Consider the following 18,076-nt stretch of genomic DNA (forward strand, 5'->3'; position numbering starts at 1 on the left):
CAAATAACAGCATCTTGCTTTACGCTTGTTAAAAGAAAAATCCTTTGGGGCAGGTATGGGGTCTTGAAAATGTCAGGATAAACAACTGAATGCTGAAAAAAGTAAGTACTTTTTCAGCTACACACTTAAGAAATTGAATACTCTAGCAGTTCCATCTAAAGCTATTATTCTATGATCCAGATAAAATTACATGAAAGAATACAATTGTTCATGCACCTTTAGAGGTAGATATTGCATAGGAAAAAGTACACAGACTAAATCTTTTGAGTTTCCAGCCAGTTCCGGCTGTCTCCATTGGACTCCGCAGGACACAGGGAAGGAGCAGCAGAGAGCAATGGCCTGGTACTGACCACACATGGTTAGGTTATCTGCAATTCATTGTGGGGCAGTAGATTTCAAGGTTCTGGATCTTAAAGTTACTGAATCATCTGAAGGAAGCCAAAATCTCTGGAAAACAAATGCTTGATTAGCATTTTATGTTGATGTATTACATTCATGCTGTAAATCAGGGTGGAAGAGAGAGAAAATATGCATCTTTTGGGGAAATAATTATGTAGATTCCTACTTGCTTGAGCTTCTAAAAAGGGACTATGTGCTTTGTCTATATAAATTTCACTTGGTACCATAATTCTGTAATCAGTGGAAGTTGATGTTTGAATCCATAGAGCTAATTGGTTCAGCTAAAAACATTAAACAATCCAGGCTGTATTTTCCAGGGGTGGAATTAGTCTGTGGTCTCTAGAATCTGGCTACAAAATGATATTGCTCATTTTGAAGGTAAAAAATGGGGGAAGGTGCAGAATCTCTCAACTTTGGCTTTACTTTGTCCTGCGTAAGTCTATCTTACAGGTTGCTCAGGGAGGCTGTGGGGTCTCCATCCTGAGAGATACTCAACATCTGCCTGGACATGTTCCTGGGCAGTGGGTTCAAGGTGGCCCTGCTTGCGCAGGGACAAGGGGGGGTCGACCAGGTGACCTCCAGAGGTCACTTCCAACCTCAAACACTCTGTGATTCAGTGATCTTCTACTTTCATCAGTGATTTCTCTGATTTAATGTTTTTTTCTTATTTTAGTCCAACACCCTCTCAAATACACTATGACTTTAATGGCTTGTGTGTCAGAGCGTATGTGCAAGGTTAGGCCAGAGGAATGCATGGGCATCTTGTAAGTGTATCTTTGAGACGAAGTTGCCAAATTTTTTTTTAAAGGTCTATTCTTACAATAATCTCACAGCAACACAGTTTTGATGCAGAAATCTTGGAGGCAAAATACTGAAAACATGCCAGTTTGGAGTTTGTTAATTCACTTTCTTTATTATTATTATTTTGGTGGTGTGGCAAGATAACTTGTGTACATGACAACTCTTGTAATAGTGGCAGGAAGCACTAATCTATTATAAAGAAGATTCTGAATCAGATCCTGTAATTGTCATAATTTCCAAATCAATATTGCTGGTTTTTTAAGTGATGAGGGTTGTGACGTGAGATTTCCTTTGCGATCTGGCAGAAAGGGAACAAGAATGATGAATTAGTATATCCACATAACTTAGTGAGGTGACATTAGTGACCACCTTTGGGAGGTTGTTTTGAGATGTGTTGTTGAAGCAGCGTGGGAAGCTGACACAGACACTGACAATAGCTCATGAGCAATAACTGTGGATATACACAAAAAAAGTTGATAGCTGAGGTTTTCCAACCAGCCTATTTAGCCAGCAATAAACTATCAAAAAAGAGACAAGAAAGGCTCCTTGCAGTTTATATGCATAAAGATGAAGATCCAGACTCAAGCCAGAGTCTTTTTGAAAAGCAGCTGTGATGGAGTGGGGAAGCCAGGCAGTGCAACCAGTTGTTCGGGGAGTCAGGATTTCTGAGCAGACTTTTAAAGCATTACTCGTAAGCAGCAGCTCCAAGGAAAGGTGAGTGGCAGGAGGCAGATTTCCCTCTGGATGAGTCTTCATCTGGGACACAGAGGGGATTAGCACAGGGTGCACATTCCCCAGCATGGGTGTGCAGCTGCAGCGGGGAAGCATTTTGGCTTTAGCTTCCTTTATCCTTTGTAATAATCCTTTCCAGCTCCCTACCACTGTGCACAGGTTTTAGGTTGTCACTGTTGGCTCCTGCAGCGCTGCCCCTCGTCCTGCTAGCTTTCATTGATCGTTGCTGCCATTGACACTCACATGCCCTTTGATAAAGTAGCTGTCAAAGCTCCCGTCCCTGTGCAAGCCGCGTTACGGACCCACTCCTATCTGAGACGTTCATTAGTGTCGTTTGCCAAAAGGTTTATGTAACAGATGTTGCAAAGCGGACGCGCAGAAACACACACACTCACACACCAGTATTACGAGGGCTGTCAGGGTGACGATAAAGGGAGGATGGTCTGCAGGACTGGAGTAGCTCGAAGGCATCGCTGCATCTGTTAAAAAAGCAACTAACATCTCTGTGTGACCATGCTGTATTTTCAGCTTGTCATCATGGCTGGGACTGTTCTGCTCGCCTACTACTTCGAGTGCACCGATACTTTTCAGGTGCATATCCAAGGTTTCTTCTGTCAGGATGGCAATTTGATGAAACCATACCCTGGAACAGAAGATGAGAGCTTCATTTCACCTCTTGTGCTCTACTGTGTGCTGGCTTCAACTCCGACAGCTATTGTAAGTATAAGAAATTATATGAATTCTCCACAACTGCTCCATAAATAATAGCAATAGTCCTGTAAAATCTTTGTCCCCTCTCCTCTCTTTTCAGCTGTAATTGATTTACACTTAGCCGGGTCTCTGTTTTGCCTTAGCCTAATATGATCTTCATCAGTTATCTCCAGAAGTAATTATTCTGAGGTAATCACAATGCAAGACTGAGGGGTAGGCTTGTTAAGCCTTTTACAATAGCTTGCTCAGTTCAGTGATTAGTTGTGAATTGCCTGGGCTCCAGAGAGGCTCTAATGCAAAGGTGATGTATTAGTGGAAATAAGAAAACAGGATAAAGATGAAGTAAAAGCTGGGTGAGACATGCAGTATATCCAGGATTATTTGCTGCTATATTAAAAGGACTGTTGAAGGGCTTTAAAAGGCTTAGATGAGCAGAAAGATGCTCAATACAAAGAAAAGTATGAATGCTATTTCCTTTTGATTTATAATCTCTTTATTTTTGGCAGTCACATCCACTTAACTTTTTTTTACCTGATTTTCTTTACTATCCAACCAATAAGCTGCAATATAGCTGTTCTCAACAGATGAAAATATTCAATTAGCTGAGTACATACAATTCCAAACAGATTATTGCAGTCACTGGTTAGCAAAACTTTGGCCCTTCTCCATTTTCAGTGCAGAAAGTTGCAAATTTCACAAATAGCCAGCTTTGCTGCATTTGTAATTACATTGATAAATTCCTATCAGACTGTGTCCTTATGTACTTTGTTGTTTTTTGTCTTTCTTTTTATTTCTTTATCTGTAGTATTTCTTTCTTATATTAACTTTGCTTTGCATCCCTTTAAAAAGTTGGTTAAAGCTGTGCATGATGTATTTACTTGTGAGAGGTGAATGCTGCACCGTAGTCCATTTTAAGTTTTGGTCTGCAGTAATTTTAATGCATGGAACAGTGTAACACAGAGCATGATACAAAATATGAAACAGATCTGCAGAAGAGGCTATAGTTTTTGGTACAGGACACTTTCTGAAAATGAGTAGGGGTTTTGAATTGGATTACATCATGGGTTTATGAAAATCCTCTGCAGTAACTATTATTTTCTGTATTGAATCTCAGTTGAATGTTAAGACTTTCATTTTACTTCATGCTGCAGTGATAGATGATTTGCAAATGAAAAAATACATACATTTCTCCAACTTTCCCCCATAAAAACATAGTGCCATCGTTTAGGGAAGTAACGTTCACAGGCAATGTTTTTAAGGGAAGATTGAGTGTCACTACCATTCCTTGATGCCGAAACAGTGAAGTTAGTGGCAGGTTTGTCACTTGATTCAGTGACACAGCATTGGGTGGGCAAGTGGAAGTAAGAATGTTGCTCTTTATTTGGATCTTCTGTTTAAAATCTTGCTCTGGCAAAGTTTGCTACAAACCTTCCAAGTTTTGCTCCACTGGATCAGCATTTTCTTTCTTTTCAGTGGCCCAAGAAGTTTTTCCTAGTTACTCTTATTTATGGAAAGCTGAATTGGAGTCTTCTTGAGGAGATGAACAACGCTGGTTTTGCAGTTTCCATAGCCCATGTTAAACACAAAGAATGAAAGACTGTAGTGAATGCCAAATAAAATTTTTGGGTGGAGAAATGTTCAGCTTAGTGCTGTGTGGAGCTGGCCTGACTATCTCATACAATTCAAGCTGTGTAGAGACACTAGCCTGGGTCCAGAAGTACAGTAATCATCCTAGATGATTGGATACAGTGCTGGATAGAAGCTAGTAAGCTCTGCTTCTTGGGTTATGCTATGTCATTACACTGGCTATGCTGCTTCATCTAGAGAAGACATGGGCAGGGATAGTACAGGGCTCTTTGCACCATGCTTCATTGTGATGTCTACATACAACCTCAAGGAGACAATAGATCAAACTTTCCTGGGAAAACATTTTTATTTCTGTTTTTAATGTAGTATGTATTAATACATTATTTAATACATTATTTGCATTATTTGTATTGTTGTATTGTATTATTAATACATTATTTAATGTATTAGTATTGGGCTAATCTTCAACTAGGGCATATGTCAGAGGAGTATTTTTCTGTTCTCCTGACTGGTGCTCAGCGCAATGTTTTTATATGAGTAATTTCACTTGATTTCTCATTCCCGTCTTTTTCTGAGAGACTTTCCTCTCCTTGCAGGCTAATTTCAGACTTCTGCTTCAGCTAGTAGCTGACTCTGCAGACTGAGTTTTGGCAATGCTCATTAACAGAAAGCCAGTAAATGAGACAGAAAGCGAGATCAGAGCCTCCCTAAACTCTGCCCTTGCATTGCACTGCTGGTCAGACCACTCAGAGTGTGAGCATCCTCAGCTGTCATCTGGTACCTGAATGGGTGCTACCTGCCATTCAGACTGTCACAGTCTGGGAAGAGATGTTTGATCCAGTGGAATGTCCCAGGGATTTCAGTGAAAGGAGCAAGCACAGCCATTTCTATTTATACTGTGATAATTGTACTCTCTCTCTCTCAAAAAAAAAAAAAAACCCAACCAACAAAAAAACCCCAAAAAACTCACCCACAAAACAAAAAAAACCCCACAAACAAAAGAATCCACACAGCTGTGCTTCATGGGAGGGAGCTTTGCGTGCATTCACCGTGGGTTAAGTTGTATCTTCACTCTCTACACTTCGCTCTCAGGAATAGTCACTGACATCCTGCAGCTCCACTGTGAAGAAATTACTTAAGTCAAAGGTAACGCCGGTCCCTCCTTACAATTACTTGTTTCTCCTCTGCAAGGCACTTGTTGCTTCACTTTCTGACAACAAATTGGTTGGTTTGGCTGAGAGGATTTACAGTAGCAAATCTGATCTGTCTGTGTTGCCTGTATATTGCCACTGTCCTGACGCCTCATGGCATGAGAGTGGTGATTATTGTTAGAAGGGGTGGAACCCAGCAGCAATGAGGGAGCAGTCATGGTACTAGTTAACAGTGTTTCTGGAGCTATGGAAAATAGTCTAGGAGTCAGTACAAGCTCCCTCATCTGAGACACAAGCAGTGTTTAAGTGCAGTCCTGTGTGCACAGGTCTGGAGAGGACTCAAAGCCCTGATTTCAGCATAGCTGTGAGGTGTTATAATGCTTGCAAGCCAAAAGGGAACATCTTTGTAAATTTAATGGAATATCTTTGTGTCTCAGTCATTTGGCTATGACAGTGGCCACGGGGAAAATGAATGCATGTATTTTATTTCTTCCCTGACAACACTTCTCAGAAGTGCTGTTGTGGGTTGGTAGCACTGTATGTGCATTTCCCTGCACTTTTAGTGGCAAAATAAATGAGATTGGCCTGGTTTTCTGCAGTTTTATTTGTTGTTCTTGAAACATGTGATGCCACTGACTCCTTTTAACCATTTTTTTCTGCTACACTGGGTAGTTAATTATCATAAATCAGAATTACAAAAGTCTTTTAATGCTCCTACTGGTAACCTCTTAGTCTCTGATAATGAGAGTTTCTTGCAAGGGGAGATGCCTGAATCTCACGATGACATTGTTAAATAAATTAAAATCATGTATGCCTGACTCTGTTCTGTGAAATGCATTTTTCTCCCAAACGTTCCACTGAGGATAGGTCAAAGGCTTTCATCTGCCTTATTCATTTTTAATTTTCTGAGTGTGGTGGTATTAGCATCTTTGCAGCAAAGTAGTAGGATATGGTGAATTTAGTAGTAAATTGCACATACATAAGGAAAAAAATGGTTTTCTTTGTAAAGAAAAAACTGGCCATCTTATTTCAGATTTAGTGATTTATCGCCTAAAACATACATCTTGAGACTCAAGTAGTAAATTTTGCTGCCAGCACTGGTAGAAAAGGGGGATTCCTGGAATCCTGTCTGTTTTGGATTGAACTTGTAGTTATCTGTAGGTTCTGGTGCCACAAAGATATGTATGGTTTCGTCTTCATCTCATGCCAGTTGTTTCTAATACCTTTTTTGTTTTTCTCAGAGACTTTCCCCTTCTTGCAGGCTGATTTCAGTTGTACTGACATTGTTGGTGGCTGGTGATTGCACAACGGCTAAATTTACAGTGTTCCTGTTGTCGTGCTGAGATGGGTATAGGAATGCTTTCAGCCTATCTCACGGTAAAGTAGAAGTTATGGTTATCATTTTAATTTTTGCAGACAGTAAGGTACCATCCTTGACAGTCATGGCAAGCACTTGGGTACTGTACCTACCAGACAGTCTCTGGGGACCAGGGAAGGGGAGTGAGAAGGAGGATATTTGTCTCTGTGGCCTTGCAAGAAAAGCACAGAACTTCGGTCTTTGCCTCCACTGCATTTCAAAGGATCAAAAGTTTCCAAGTTTCCAAAATGCTTTTATCTTGGGCTTTGGGTGGCCTAAACATGTCTGCACATTTGGATAGCTGACCTCTGCCTTACAGAGCTTTAGACAGACAGCCCCTCATTTTGGTGGTTATAGGTACTTCAGAACAGGTGAAATTAGCCAGAGAATAATTGTATTTTTCTTCAGAGTTGGAGGTCTTAGAATGCAAACCTTTTCCTGGAGGTAAATCATAGGTATTTTACTCAGCTGGTTTTCCAGTGATAGGGAATGTAAAAATTAAGAGCAGCTTTAAAGTTTAAGCGGCGGAGCTTATATTTAAAAGTGACCTATCCCACAGCAGTGTGTTATGCAGAGCCTGGGAGAAAGCATGATATTTCAATTCACTGTCAATTCCAAAATACTGGGGAGGTGTGTAAGAAATAATAATTCTTTTAATTTTTGCCAGTATGACAACTTTAAGAAAACAATGCTTGAAGTGGAAAAATTTTCAAGCCATTTCCTTAAAAATATTCTGGGATGACTCCACCACATTCATTAGTGTCCCTCAAGACTAGCTTTCCCCATTACGAGGTTACTGCAATTCAGACAATTCCCCAGCTGGTGCTAAACAATCCTTCCAGAGCTCAGAGCTGCTGCCTGCACTGCTCCATCCATTGTGATTTGTCTGCCCACCCAAGAGAAGCAGAGAGGCTTAGGAACAGAGCCAGCTCACTGAAATGAATACTGAACAGCAGCAGAAAGCTTCAAGGGCACCATTCTTTTTTTCCTAAAAGTAGAATAGAAAGTGCCACTACTGTTTTCACGCAATCTTCAGTTTCTTTCCTTCCATTTCCAGGGAGGAAGTGGCAGCCTACATATAATTGTTAACTGGCCAGTGCTATTAATTTGTGCAAAGGAGTATTTGTTTTCAGATGATGTTGGAATCAGTCAAACCAAACTAGTCTGATTATAAATTAGAAGATTAATTACAGTGTTGATCAAATTTACCTGAAGCAGGAGGAAACCGTTCAAACTTGTCTCCACAATTTGCACTTACCTCCCAAGCTTCTGAAACATAATTCTTTTAGATGGTTTTCCTATTCTCTGTGCCACCTTGCTTCCTTGGCTTTGGCTTAGTACAGCCATGTTATTACAGTGATTTATTTCTAGAAGGGAAGCCAGGGAATTTCTGCCTGTGTTGGCTGATTCCCCTGTGGCTGCTCAGCAGCAGATGCTGGGAAAACCAAGAGAGCTAATGCAGCTCAGAGCCCTGTTACAATAGCTTCTTCCCAGCTTTTTCAGGCAGAAATCCCAAGGCTCTGCTGGTGACGGTGCTGCCAGAAAGGACAAACTCCTGCGCTACGCTCTCCCACCCACCATGCTTCACCCCTGTGCCGGCGTGGCAAGCTGGGTGGCAGCGGGGAGGAGAGGTCGGTGTCAATGCCTGGAGCGTCCCTTACTCCTTGCTAAGGAAGGATACGTCCCTTTTCCAAGGAGATGTACCACACATGGCGCTTGCGTGGTCCTGGCTGTCAGGGCTGGCCTCCGTTTCAGCTTGGTCGCGGAGGAGGGGGATCTCCACTCAAGGGCATTTGGCTACACCTTCCTTTTATTGTCGGGAAACAGAGCTGGGGTTGCTCACAGGGCAAGGCTGGAGGAAGCGCCCTGCTGCTTGTCGGGGGTCCTCTGCGAGTGGTGGCTTGTCTCCCTCTCTTTGAGGCTTGCCAAGGACCTAGCTTGTGAAGTGGTGAATGACAAGCCGGGATACGTAAGAGTGAGGCCAAGGTGTGCCCCTGACTCTGTGTAAATGTTTATATTCTGGTATTTACACACCATTCTGGAAAATAAATACACCTTGTTTGTTCGGTGTAACACTTCCAGGCACTTCTGCTGCCAGTGTCTCCAGGACTTCCTAATGGTCCCGGTCACATGCCAGTTTCTGAGGAAGAATGCAGAGCTGTGGGAAATTTCTTCTCTTGATTGGAACTGCAGTATAATTATTTCAGGCAGTTTTACCACAGTAAATTGGTTTTTTGAGCACAATGATAAGGCAGTTGTGGGTTTTGGGCAGGCTAGAATCCAAATTGTGGGTTTTGGCCCTTTTTACTTGGAATAAAGGAAACCAATTTTCTTTTTCTGGAAAAGGACTTTTAACTGTTCTTTGCTGGTTTTTTTCACTGAACAACAACAACAACAAGAAAAAGAGATAATAAGTAATTGAATGTAGATTAAGATTTTGTCCTCAGAAGATTATGGGTGAGCTGGCTCTGCAATGTTCAGCTAAAGACATTGCTTCATTTCCTCTTACAGTTATGCAAAATACAGCATTGATTCCTGTGGGCTAGAGAAGATCTGTCTGGATGGTGATGGCAAAGATGAGAGAGTGTCTGAGAAAACTCTCAGCTGATCCCTAGTCCTCATGAACAGCCGTGGTACTGGTGTTTTAAGGGAAAGCTTCTGCCCTCCCAGGCAGGCTTGGGTCAGGGTCCTGGCTGCAGATCACAGCAGAAATACTGTGTCCTGGAGGGGGTGCCAAGGCAGACCTCAGTGACCGCTTGCCTCCTAAGGTTTTTTTTCTCAATATGAATGTTGCTTAGTGTTTGCCGCCCGGGTTTGACTGTGGAGTCTCAGCTGTGCATTGTCAATGTTTGGCACTGTAGGTAGCAGGTAGGATGGCAGAGCAATAACCCTCAGGGCCTAAGGCTAACTGCGAGGGAGATTTAAGGAATTAAGGAACTAACATCACTACATGAAAGTCAATATGAGCCATGTTCTTAGTGGGGACTGTAGAGAAGATGGAGACAGACTGTTCCAAGCACAAGAGGCAACCCTGCAATGGACACAAGCTGCAAGAAAATAAACTGATTAAATACTAGGAAAAATCTTTTTACAATGACAGTAGTCAAGCACTGCAACAATGCCCCCCTCGAGGCCGTGGCATCTCTGTTCCTGAGGACGTTCGTAACACGACTGCTCAAGGCTGCGGTCTGCGCTGGCCCTGCTTTGAGCAGGGGTTGGACTGGAGGCCTCTGGGGCCCCTTGCCAGCTGAATCGCTGTGTGGTTCCGTGCCGCTGCATTCTGTAGTGCTAGTGAAAATTTTCTGCTATTTAACTGATGACAGATGAACGGAGCCATGAGCTCCCGTGTAGAGCCTGAAGAGGCAGCTGTGCTAATGCAGTCCTCAGATAACACCGTGATTGCAAAAGGGGAGAATTGCTTTTGGTGCACCACCAATGCAAGCCCGTGCTGATGAAACACCTGCTGGAGCACTTTGCAAAGGTCACCTTTTGGTGGACAGGCCTGCTTTTCCCAGGGAGAGTTGTGTGGAGTCATTTTGAAACTGGCTGATTGGAGTTGAGCCCCTTAACCCCCATCTGCTTATATTCTCTGTTTTTGAGCACTCTGCACATAGCTTGTCTCACAGCCAGTGCCTTCCTTGTATGCGCTCCTCTCCTTGGCTGCTATTTGGATGCTGCAGACTTGATTAATTTAGGTCTTCCTATTTGTGACATTAAAAATGCAGCCACACACATTCTTATAGAGGATTCAGGAAACATCATAGAGCTTGCTGAAACCTGCCCAGAATGGAGACCGATGATGTCCCGAGACCCAGGTTCAATTTTCTTTGCTGCCAGAGATTTTTGTGTGTAGTAGGATGTTTCTGGATGCAGTTTCTACGTATAAAGTGGTGTTAACAAGGATGGACTGTGTCACAAGGATGCTGTTAGAGTAAACAAGTTGAAAGATTTAAAAACTGTCAGAATAACATAAACTTTATGCATAGAAAAGACAGACAGCTGTAATTCACATAATTCTTCCTAATATGGCATCTTCATCTTCTTGCTGAGATCAGACATGCCATCAGCTGTACTTTTTCAAGGGAAGCAGCAGAAGGGTGTTGTTTCACAGGGAGATTTCAGGCAGTCTCAGGCTGTGGGCACAACTGTGCTTCCTGCATCTCTTCTGTGCACCCTGGCTGACGCTGCTCCTTCTTTATCTGTGTGGAATTGCAGCTGAAATGAAAACTGTCTGTGGCAACTTTCACACAACCCCAGCGTTCGCTGAAAGTGTGAGAAACAAATAGAAAAATAGTGTTTTCCCATTTGTCACCCCTAAGTGAGTGAGTGAATGAGAGGTAGGAGGGCTGCTGAGATGCAGCTTCTGCCAGCAGCAATGTGGGGCTGCACGGAGGCCGTCAGGTCAGACCCCGTTGGAGACAAGGGGCGAGCAGATTGACTAAGTTGCAGTGAATCCGTAGTGAGTTTTCAAAGGGAGGCAGGGAAAATGTATGGCCGGGCCCAAAGAGTTGTGGTGAATGGAGTTAAATCCAGCTGGTGGCCGGTCACAAGTGGTGTGACCAGGGCTCAGTATTGGGGCCAGTTCTGTTTATCATCTTTATCAATGATCTGGACGAGGGGATCGAGTGCACCCTCAGTAAGTTTGCAGATGACACCAAGTTGGGTGGGAGTGTTGATCTGCTCGAGGGCAGGAAGGCTCTGCAGAGGGACCTGGACAGGCTGGATCGATGGGCTGAGGCCAATTGTGTGAGGTTCAACAAGGCCAAGTGCAAGGTCCTGCACTTGGGCCACAGCAACCCCATACAACCCTACAGGCTTGGGGAAGAGTGGCTGGAAAGCTGCCTGGTGGGAAAGGACCTGGGGGTGCTGGTTGACAGCCAGCTGAACCTCACCTCGAATGCTGTGTTCAGTTTTGGGCCCCTCACTACAAGAGAGACATTGAGGTGCTGGAGCGTGTCCAGAGAAGGGCAACGAAGCTGGTGAAGGGTCTGGAGCACAAGGCTGATGGGGAGCGGCTGAGGGAACTGGGGTTGTTTAGCCTGGAGAAAAGGAGGCTGAGGGGAGACCTTATCGCTCTCCACAACTACCTGAAAGGAGGCCGTAGAGAGGTGGGGGTCGGTCTCTTCTCCCAAGTAACAAGTGATAGGAAGAGAGGAAATGGCCTCAAGTTGCACCGGGGACGGTTTAGATTGGATATTGTGAAAAAATTTTTCACGGAAAGGGTTGTGAAGCATTGGACCAGGCTTCCCAGGGAAGTGGTGGAGTCACCATCCCTGGAGGTATTTAAAAGACGTGTAGATGTGGTGCTTAGGGACATGGTTTAGTGGGACTTGGCAGTGCTAGGTTAATGGTTGGGGACTTGATGATCTCAAAGCTCTTTTCCAACCTAAACAATTCTATGATTCTAAAAAAGGAGGCAAGACTGGGCCAGTGTGACTGACTGGTGAGGAGCCAGTTTGTGCATAGGAGGACCCAGACTGGGGCACTCTGCATGCACAGGAGTCTGGAGAAACATGACTAAGGGGGAGGATTTTGGCTGCTAGCATGGCAGGAGTGAAGCAGGGGTGCAGTACTCAGCTTTGCTAGAGGATTTGACTTGAGGTGCAAGGCTAATGTCCTGAATGAAAGAAACTAGTAAAAAGAACAGAAGTCTTAAGGGTGGACCCATCTTTGGCTGTCAGCATCATTAGTAATTACTTTTCTAAATTGAATATAACTCTTCAAGGCTGCCGCCCACCCTCAACCCACTGCCCAGTTCCTGCAGGATTGCTGCTCCAGGATGCCACTCTTCTGCAACCTTGTCTTAGTTGTAACCCAAATTCATTCCTGGACAGTTTATCTTAATTTATCCTTACAGAAACAGCTCTTCTTGCGGTTTACCCCAATCCATTTCTAGAATGCACTTGTGCAAAGAACCATTTGGCAAGGAGACTGTGAGCTTATCAGAAAGTGTTAAAGGAAAAAAAAATAAAAATATAAAGATTCCATATCCCTTTAAAAGCAAGTGACATTGTTTTGTTGATTAAATTGATAATTAAATTAACAAACTGCTGGCAACCTGTACAGGAGTGCAGGGAGAATTAGGTGCTCATGTTGTGCTGAGAACTTGAAAGGGGAAGGTGTGATATTTCACTGTCTGAAAATGTCAGTTCACAAGTTGAAGAACTATCATTTCCAAAGCTATCATGGACAAAGGGCAGTTGAAGAGGAAAATGGGACAGATCATTTTATCTGTCTCTTTGCTTAGGAGGAGCCAGGAAATAAGTAAAGCATGTGCAGCCGAGGTTTTTGAGAGCTGAATGTTGAGGAGCAAGTATTTGGTGACACTGCTAGTAATGGGAAGGCAGGACAAATTGAAGTTTTCTCAATGGACAGGTTGAAATCAGCAGAGGAATAATGACTGCTGGGTAGGTATTTCTAATTCATACTGGGGCGTTGGGGAATCATCGTAGTATTTTTACCTAATAGTAATATGAAAAGAAATGTGAGCAAGAGCGTCCAAGCAACATAACCTCAGTGTAGTTGAGCTGCTATTGCATTCAGGAAATCAAGAACAAAATCACATCCAGTGGCACTACCTTTGCTTCCCTATTGCCTGCATCACCCCAGACTGCAGATCTCAGTGCTTTCAGTCCTCAACCTCCAGTGCCATTTTCTTGCCATTTCTCCTAACTAATTAAGCCAGTATGATACAACAGTTCATTAACCTTGCATTGTTTTCCCAAACAGAAATAAGTAGTTTGCTTGCTGTTTTCTTTTTCCACCCATATCTGTGTATCTATATTTAGCTTTCAGATTTAGAACTGAATCGTACCAATTCCTGGGCTGCTGATTCTGTTCTGGCAGAAGCTATGGTACTTAACAGTGTCAGTGATTGATTTTGGGAGGCCAGCTGGACAACTTGGCTGGATGCGGACCCTGCTCAGGCAGAATCATCAGGTTTTGAATCGTGAGAATTCGCGGAGTTACTTGACTTCAGAAATGCCTGGAGAAAAAAAAAATCAGTTCTTTGAGGAACTATTCAGACCACATTCAATTTTGCACAGCTAGATTAGCTATTAGAACTAGGTGCCCAGGCCCTCATTGAATTTTTAGAGAACAGCAAGGCTCACTTTCTAGAGCCCACATTAAACATAACAAGGAAACAAAATCCTCAAGTTCAGACAACTAAATTCAGTACCAGAGATAGCACAACAAGAATAGTTCAGTTATATTGTATCATCTTATATCACCTCACAAATACAGCATTATTACTATATACCTAAACTCTGTATTAAACCAAAGGCACTGTTCACTTAAAAAATCACATTTTGATCTGTTATACTATAGGAAATCTGGGATAACTCTGCTTAAATCAGTGGAATGGAATTGAACAGATTTATCGCCTGGCAAAATTTACTCCTAAATCTAAGTGGAGCTGATCTATCCACATGGGAGTTGCTAGGAGTATGCCAGACAGATAAATTTATAGAAATAAAGCTGGGAATTGAAGTGGGAAAATATTCAGTTAACTTCTGATGCAAAGGAGCTTTAAAAATGGATGTATTGTTAAAGGAGGACTATTAACATGTTTTATACATAAGTCTCTCTTATTTCAAAAGTTTGGGTTTTTTAAAGTCCACTAACCCCTGTCTTCACAGGGTAGAATTTCCTCAGGGTGTGAATGGTCTCTCAGTGTGTATGTACAGCCCCAGGCAGACAGAGAGCCAAAGCATTAATTCAAACTTCTGAACATTATCATAATTCAAATAATAAATGGTTTGAAACAGAGTGTCAGTTTTAAACTGCTTTAGTGCAGATGGTCTTTTTCTTAATTCCCAACCCCGTAGTTAGTGAGCTGAGCTTATTGAACTGCTTGCCAATTCTGTTAAGAGCAGATGGAGTGAAATGGGATGAAGGCAATATTTCAGTGCGGCTCCCATGCATCAGCTCCCACCCCCAGATGCCATTATCGACATACATTTTACAACTCCACATCTCTTGCCATCAGCGGTTAGAATTATAAAGAGGTTGAGCTTACTTGGCTTGAATGTCAATAATCAATAAGGATGCTCATCTGGCTTAATAAGGATAAATTGTTGCCCTTGAAACAACATACCATTCCAGCAGTCAAAGTGAACTAAGACTAGTTCCTTGACGTTTATACTAACTCTGGGTGTCTGCATGCACACGTGTGTGCGCACATGCTTTTGTTATGCACTTCTCTGACCATTCCCTAGCACTATGGATTCCTCTTCTGTGTCTTACAATAATGTATTGAATTAATTCTTCTGAGTGCTTCCCTTTTAAAAGCTCATTTCTTCCACCTCAGACTGGCTTTCTTTTTCTAAAGACTTTCATTACAGACTCTGTCTTTCTAAGTAGCTCCCAGTTTCCCCTTCTGAAGCCTGCTGACAAAACATGTTAGGTGGGTTTTTCAAAAGTGCCCACTGTGAGTGGACTGTCTCTGCCTCTAAAGCCTGTGATCAAATTCTGTCCAGCTTTAGCTAGGGCAGGTAGACTGCTGTGCAATGGACTTAAGTTAATTCTGAGTGCTTAGGAAATACTGATCCTAATCCTATGGGAAGCAGTTATCATTTTTATAGAAAGCATGAATGTTCTGATCGCAAAAAAATACGTAATACATAAGCACAGCTAACATCAAGATCAGTGGATCCCTGGAGACCTCATTTTTGATGTTTTAATAAATAAAACAGGACATTTAGTAAATAAAAAAGGCCAGAAGTCATCCTCTGGCCCTCAGACTAGCTGGCGTGTACCACCCGTGGCCAAATGGATAAACTCCTTCTGCATAAATAGCAGTGGCTGCATGCAGCTTTCCTTGTGGGACTTTTCCCAGGCATTTTCTGAGAGACTGCTGTCACCAGGCCAAGCTATGGCAGGGACCACACTAGCAATGTAACAGTATGGGTGACCGGCCACGCTGCACCCATACCCTGGCACTTTTTACTTCATTAGTACAAATGTGATGTGTTTGTCCAGAGTTTTCACTGACCTCCCGAAAAGTTTTGGGACTTCAGATCAATTTCCATTGCAGGGATGTGCTTCATCTAAATTTCGTTTCAAGGTTGGCAGGAGCTCTTGTAACCTATCTGGCAGACTTAGACGAATATAAGTTTGAGAAGGTGTGGAGGCTGCAGGAAGCCTCCAGTACTGCTGAGGCTTGCTGGTAAAATGTTGGGGTGGAAGTCTGCAGCATTACTTTCCACTTCCGCAGATCAATAGAAGCCTTCCGTCCATGAAGTCTATACTGTCAGTAAATTTTAAATGCTAGTAGCAGGATGTGACAAATTCTGTGCCAATCTCAGTAAAAATGGGAGCTTCTATCCCATTTTGTGAAATGTGAAATTCACAGAATTTGTTAAAGCTCTGTTTGCCCCCGGTATCCCAGGAGTTAGTATAAGAAGGCCTAACATTTGCTGTGTCTTGCCACTGAGTGCAAGAATGACAGATCCTTTTCTTGGCTGGGAGCTGGATCTATGTCAGTTCATCTCAAGTGAATAAGTGTAGCCGCGCTGTGGCAGTGCAATGTCCCAAAGACACACTGCTGTGTAGCAGTTTCTGTGGGCTGGAACCAGACACCCATGTTTTAATGTTTGCTCGTGTCATTTTTAACCTTCCATTTCTTTCCCTTTCCTGGCAGATTTTTATTGGTGAGATATCCATGTATTTCATAAAGTCAACCCGAGAAACCCTAATTATTCAAGAGAAAACTATTTTGACTGGAGAGTGCTGTTACCTGAACCCACTGCTTCGAAGAATAATACGTTTTATAGGTAAGCATCCTGAGCACTGCAAGCTTAGTCCCTGTTTGCACGAAAACAGAAAGAAACATCCTAATAATCTACGCTACAAAATTAATTAAGCTGTGAAATCTTTGCAGGCGTCTTCCACCTTAGAGGAATAGTCCCTCTCGGGATTTGCAAGGTAACATTCAAAATGTGCCATATCATGCTGTCTGGAGCTGGTTTATATCCTATTCTGCTGAGCTTAATGCTTCTTCTGGACCCTTGAAGAAAGGTTATGCCAATCAAATCCTTGTACGAATAATTCCATCATTGCTATTCTGTGTAAGCTACCCATTTTACTTACAAATTGATCCTCACCAGCCCATGTCCTGGCATTTTTCTTTTCAGCTCTAATTTTAACATCCATAGCTCTGCCACATAATGTTCAGCTGAGCACAGTGTAAAAAAGCCCAGAGCCCACTTCAAAATAACGTTCTTATTTTTATTGTATTTGTTTTTTGTTAGAGCTGTCATTGAGTTAATCGCTGAGAAATGAATGAAGCCTGTCATTAAACCATTGGAGGTTGCTTTACATGGTGCCTGCAAACCGCTATGCCTTTTTCACACTGTTGATTAGTGGGAGAAATGCCTAAGAGACCTTACTGAGGGGACTGTCCCATGGTTCTTTTGGAGCAGGAAGAGGAACAGCATCAGAGCTTGCATTTCTGCTGTGGCACTGACAGAATCTGGTTGTCCTCTGAAGGCTTCCCAATTCACAGCTATTTAAGGCTGCCCAAACTGCAGCCCTCGGTGTTTAGAGATAAGGAGGGCTGGTTGCTCATTTACACTTCCTTGTAGCAGCAGAGTAAGAGGGCAGCTCTGAACTGCATGTGCAAGGGGCTCTAGCTTCCCTCCTTCTTACTCGTTCATGAGAAGTCCCAAGTTCATGCATGGGATGGGATGGCTTGCCTCGCTGCTGGCATGGGCCAGTGGTAAATATGACCTCAATGACCAAGAGGGGCTTTGCCTACAGACCAGCACAGCACCTCCCTCCCTGTATACTCTTAGAGGTAAAGCATCCTTACACACTGCATCTTACAGAGAGCTGGGTCTGAATTCACAGTCCGAGTTATAAGAAGCAATGGGAAAAAAGGCTGAAAACACCTGGGTCACTTCTTCCCTGTCACTGCTGAATTTTTCAGCTTTATCTGGAAGAAAAACATCTGCCGTGACTGTGGCACGGGTTGTATTGCTTCCATCGAGCACAGCCCTGGCTGCAAGCAGGGATACTTGTTCAGAGCATGGAGTTGAAAGTCTTATCCTGTGTTAAGGTTTTCATCATCAGCAAATATATGCTGCAGAGGAGGAAGAGCCATGGTTTTCTTTCTCCCTCTCCTCTCTCTGTGCCTCCTGCTTTATGCATGGAAATTAGGAAGTGAAATGGTTTTTTACCTTCTTCTACACTGGGGGTGGACACAAACCACCTGTGGTTCATTACTCAGGCCTGCCCTGTGTGCTGCTGATGAAAACAAAAGACATGGGAATAGAGTTAAAAGTAAAATACCCTTGAACTTCACATAACCTTTAGGACATATTGATGGATGGTAAAC

General features: G+C 42.9%; 1 protein-coding gene across 4 annotated transcripts in view; it reads left to right on the forward strand.

The window, feature by feature from the left end:
- The window catches only part of PLPPR1 (phospholipid phosphatase related 1), a 134,724-nt gene that overhangs the window by 97,055 nt on the left and 19,593 nt on the right, over nucleotides 1-18,076 (forward strand). For all 4 annotated transcript variants that reach the window (XM_072860639.1, XM_072860637.1, XM_072860636.1 and 1 more), the window contains 2 exons: nucleotides 2,461-2,649; nucleotides 16,382-16,514. In XM_072860639.1, coding sequence (XP_072716740.1) covers nucleotides 2,470-2,649; nucleotides 16,382-16,514 — 313 coding nt within the window. In that variant the 5' untranslated portion in view covers nucleotides 2,461-2,469. The remainder of the gene's footprint in view (nucleotides 1-2,460; nucleotides 2,650-16,381; nucleotides 16,515-18,076) is intronic.

Source organism: Ciconia boyciana, chromosome 4, assembly GCF_034638445.1.
Source record: "Ciconia boyciana chromosome 4, ASM3463844v1, whole genome shotgun sequence".
In the NCBI taxonomy this organism is placed as follows: domain Eukaryota; kingdom Metazoa; phylum Chordata; class Aves; order Ciconiiformes; family Ciconiidae; genus Ciconia; species Ciconia boyciana.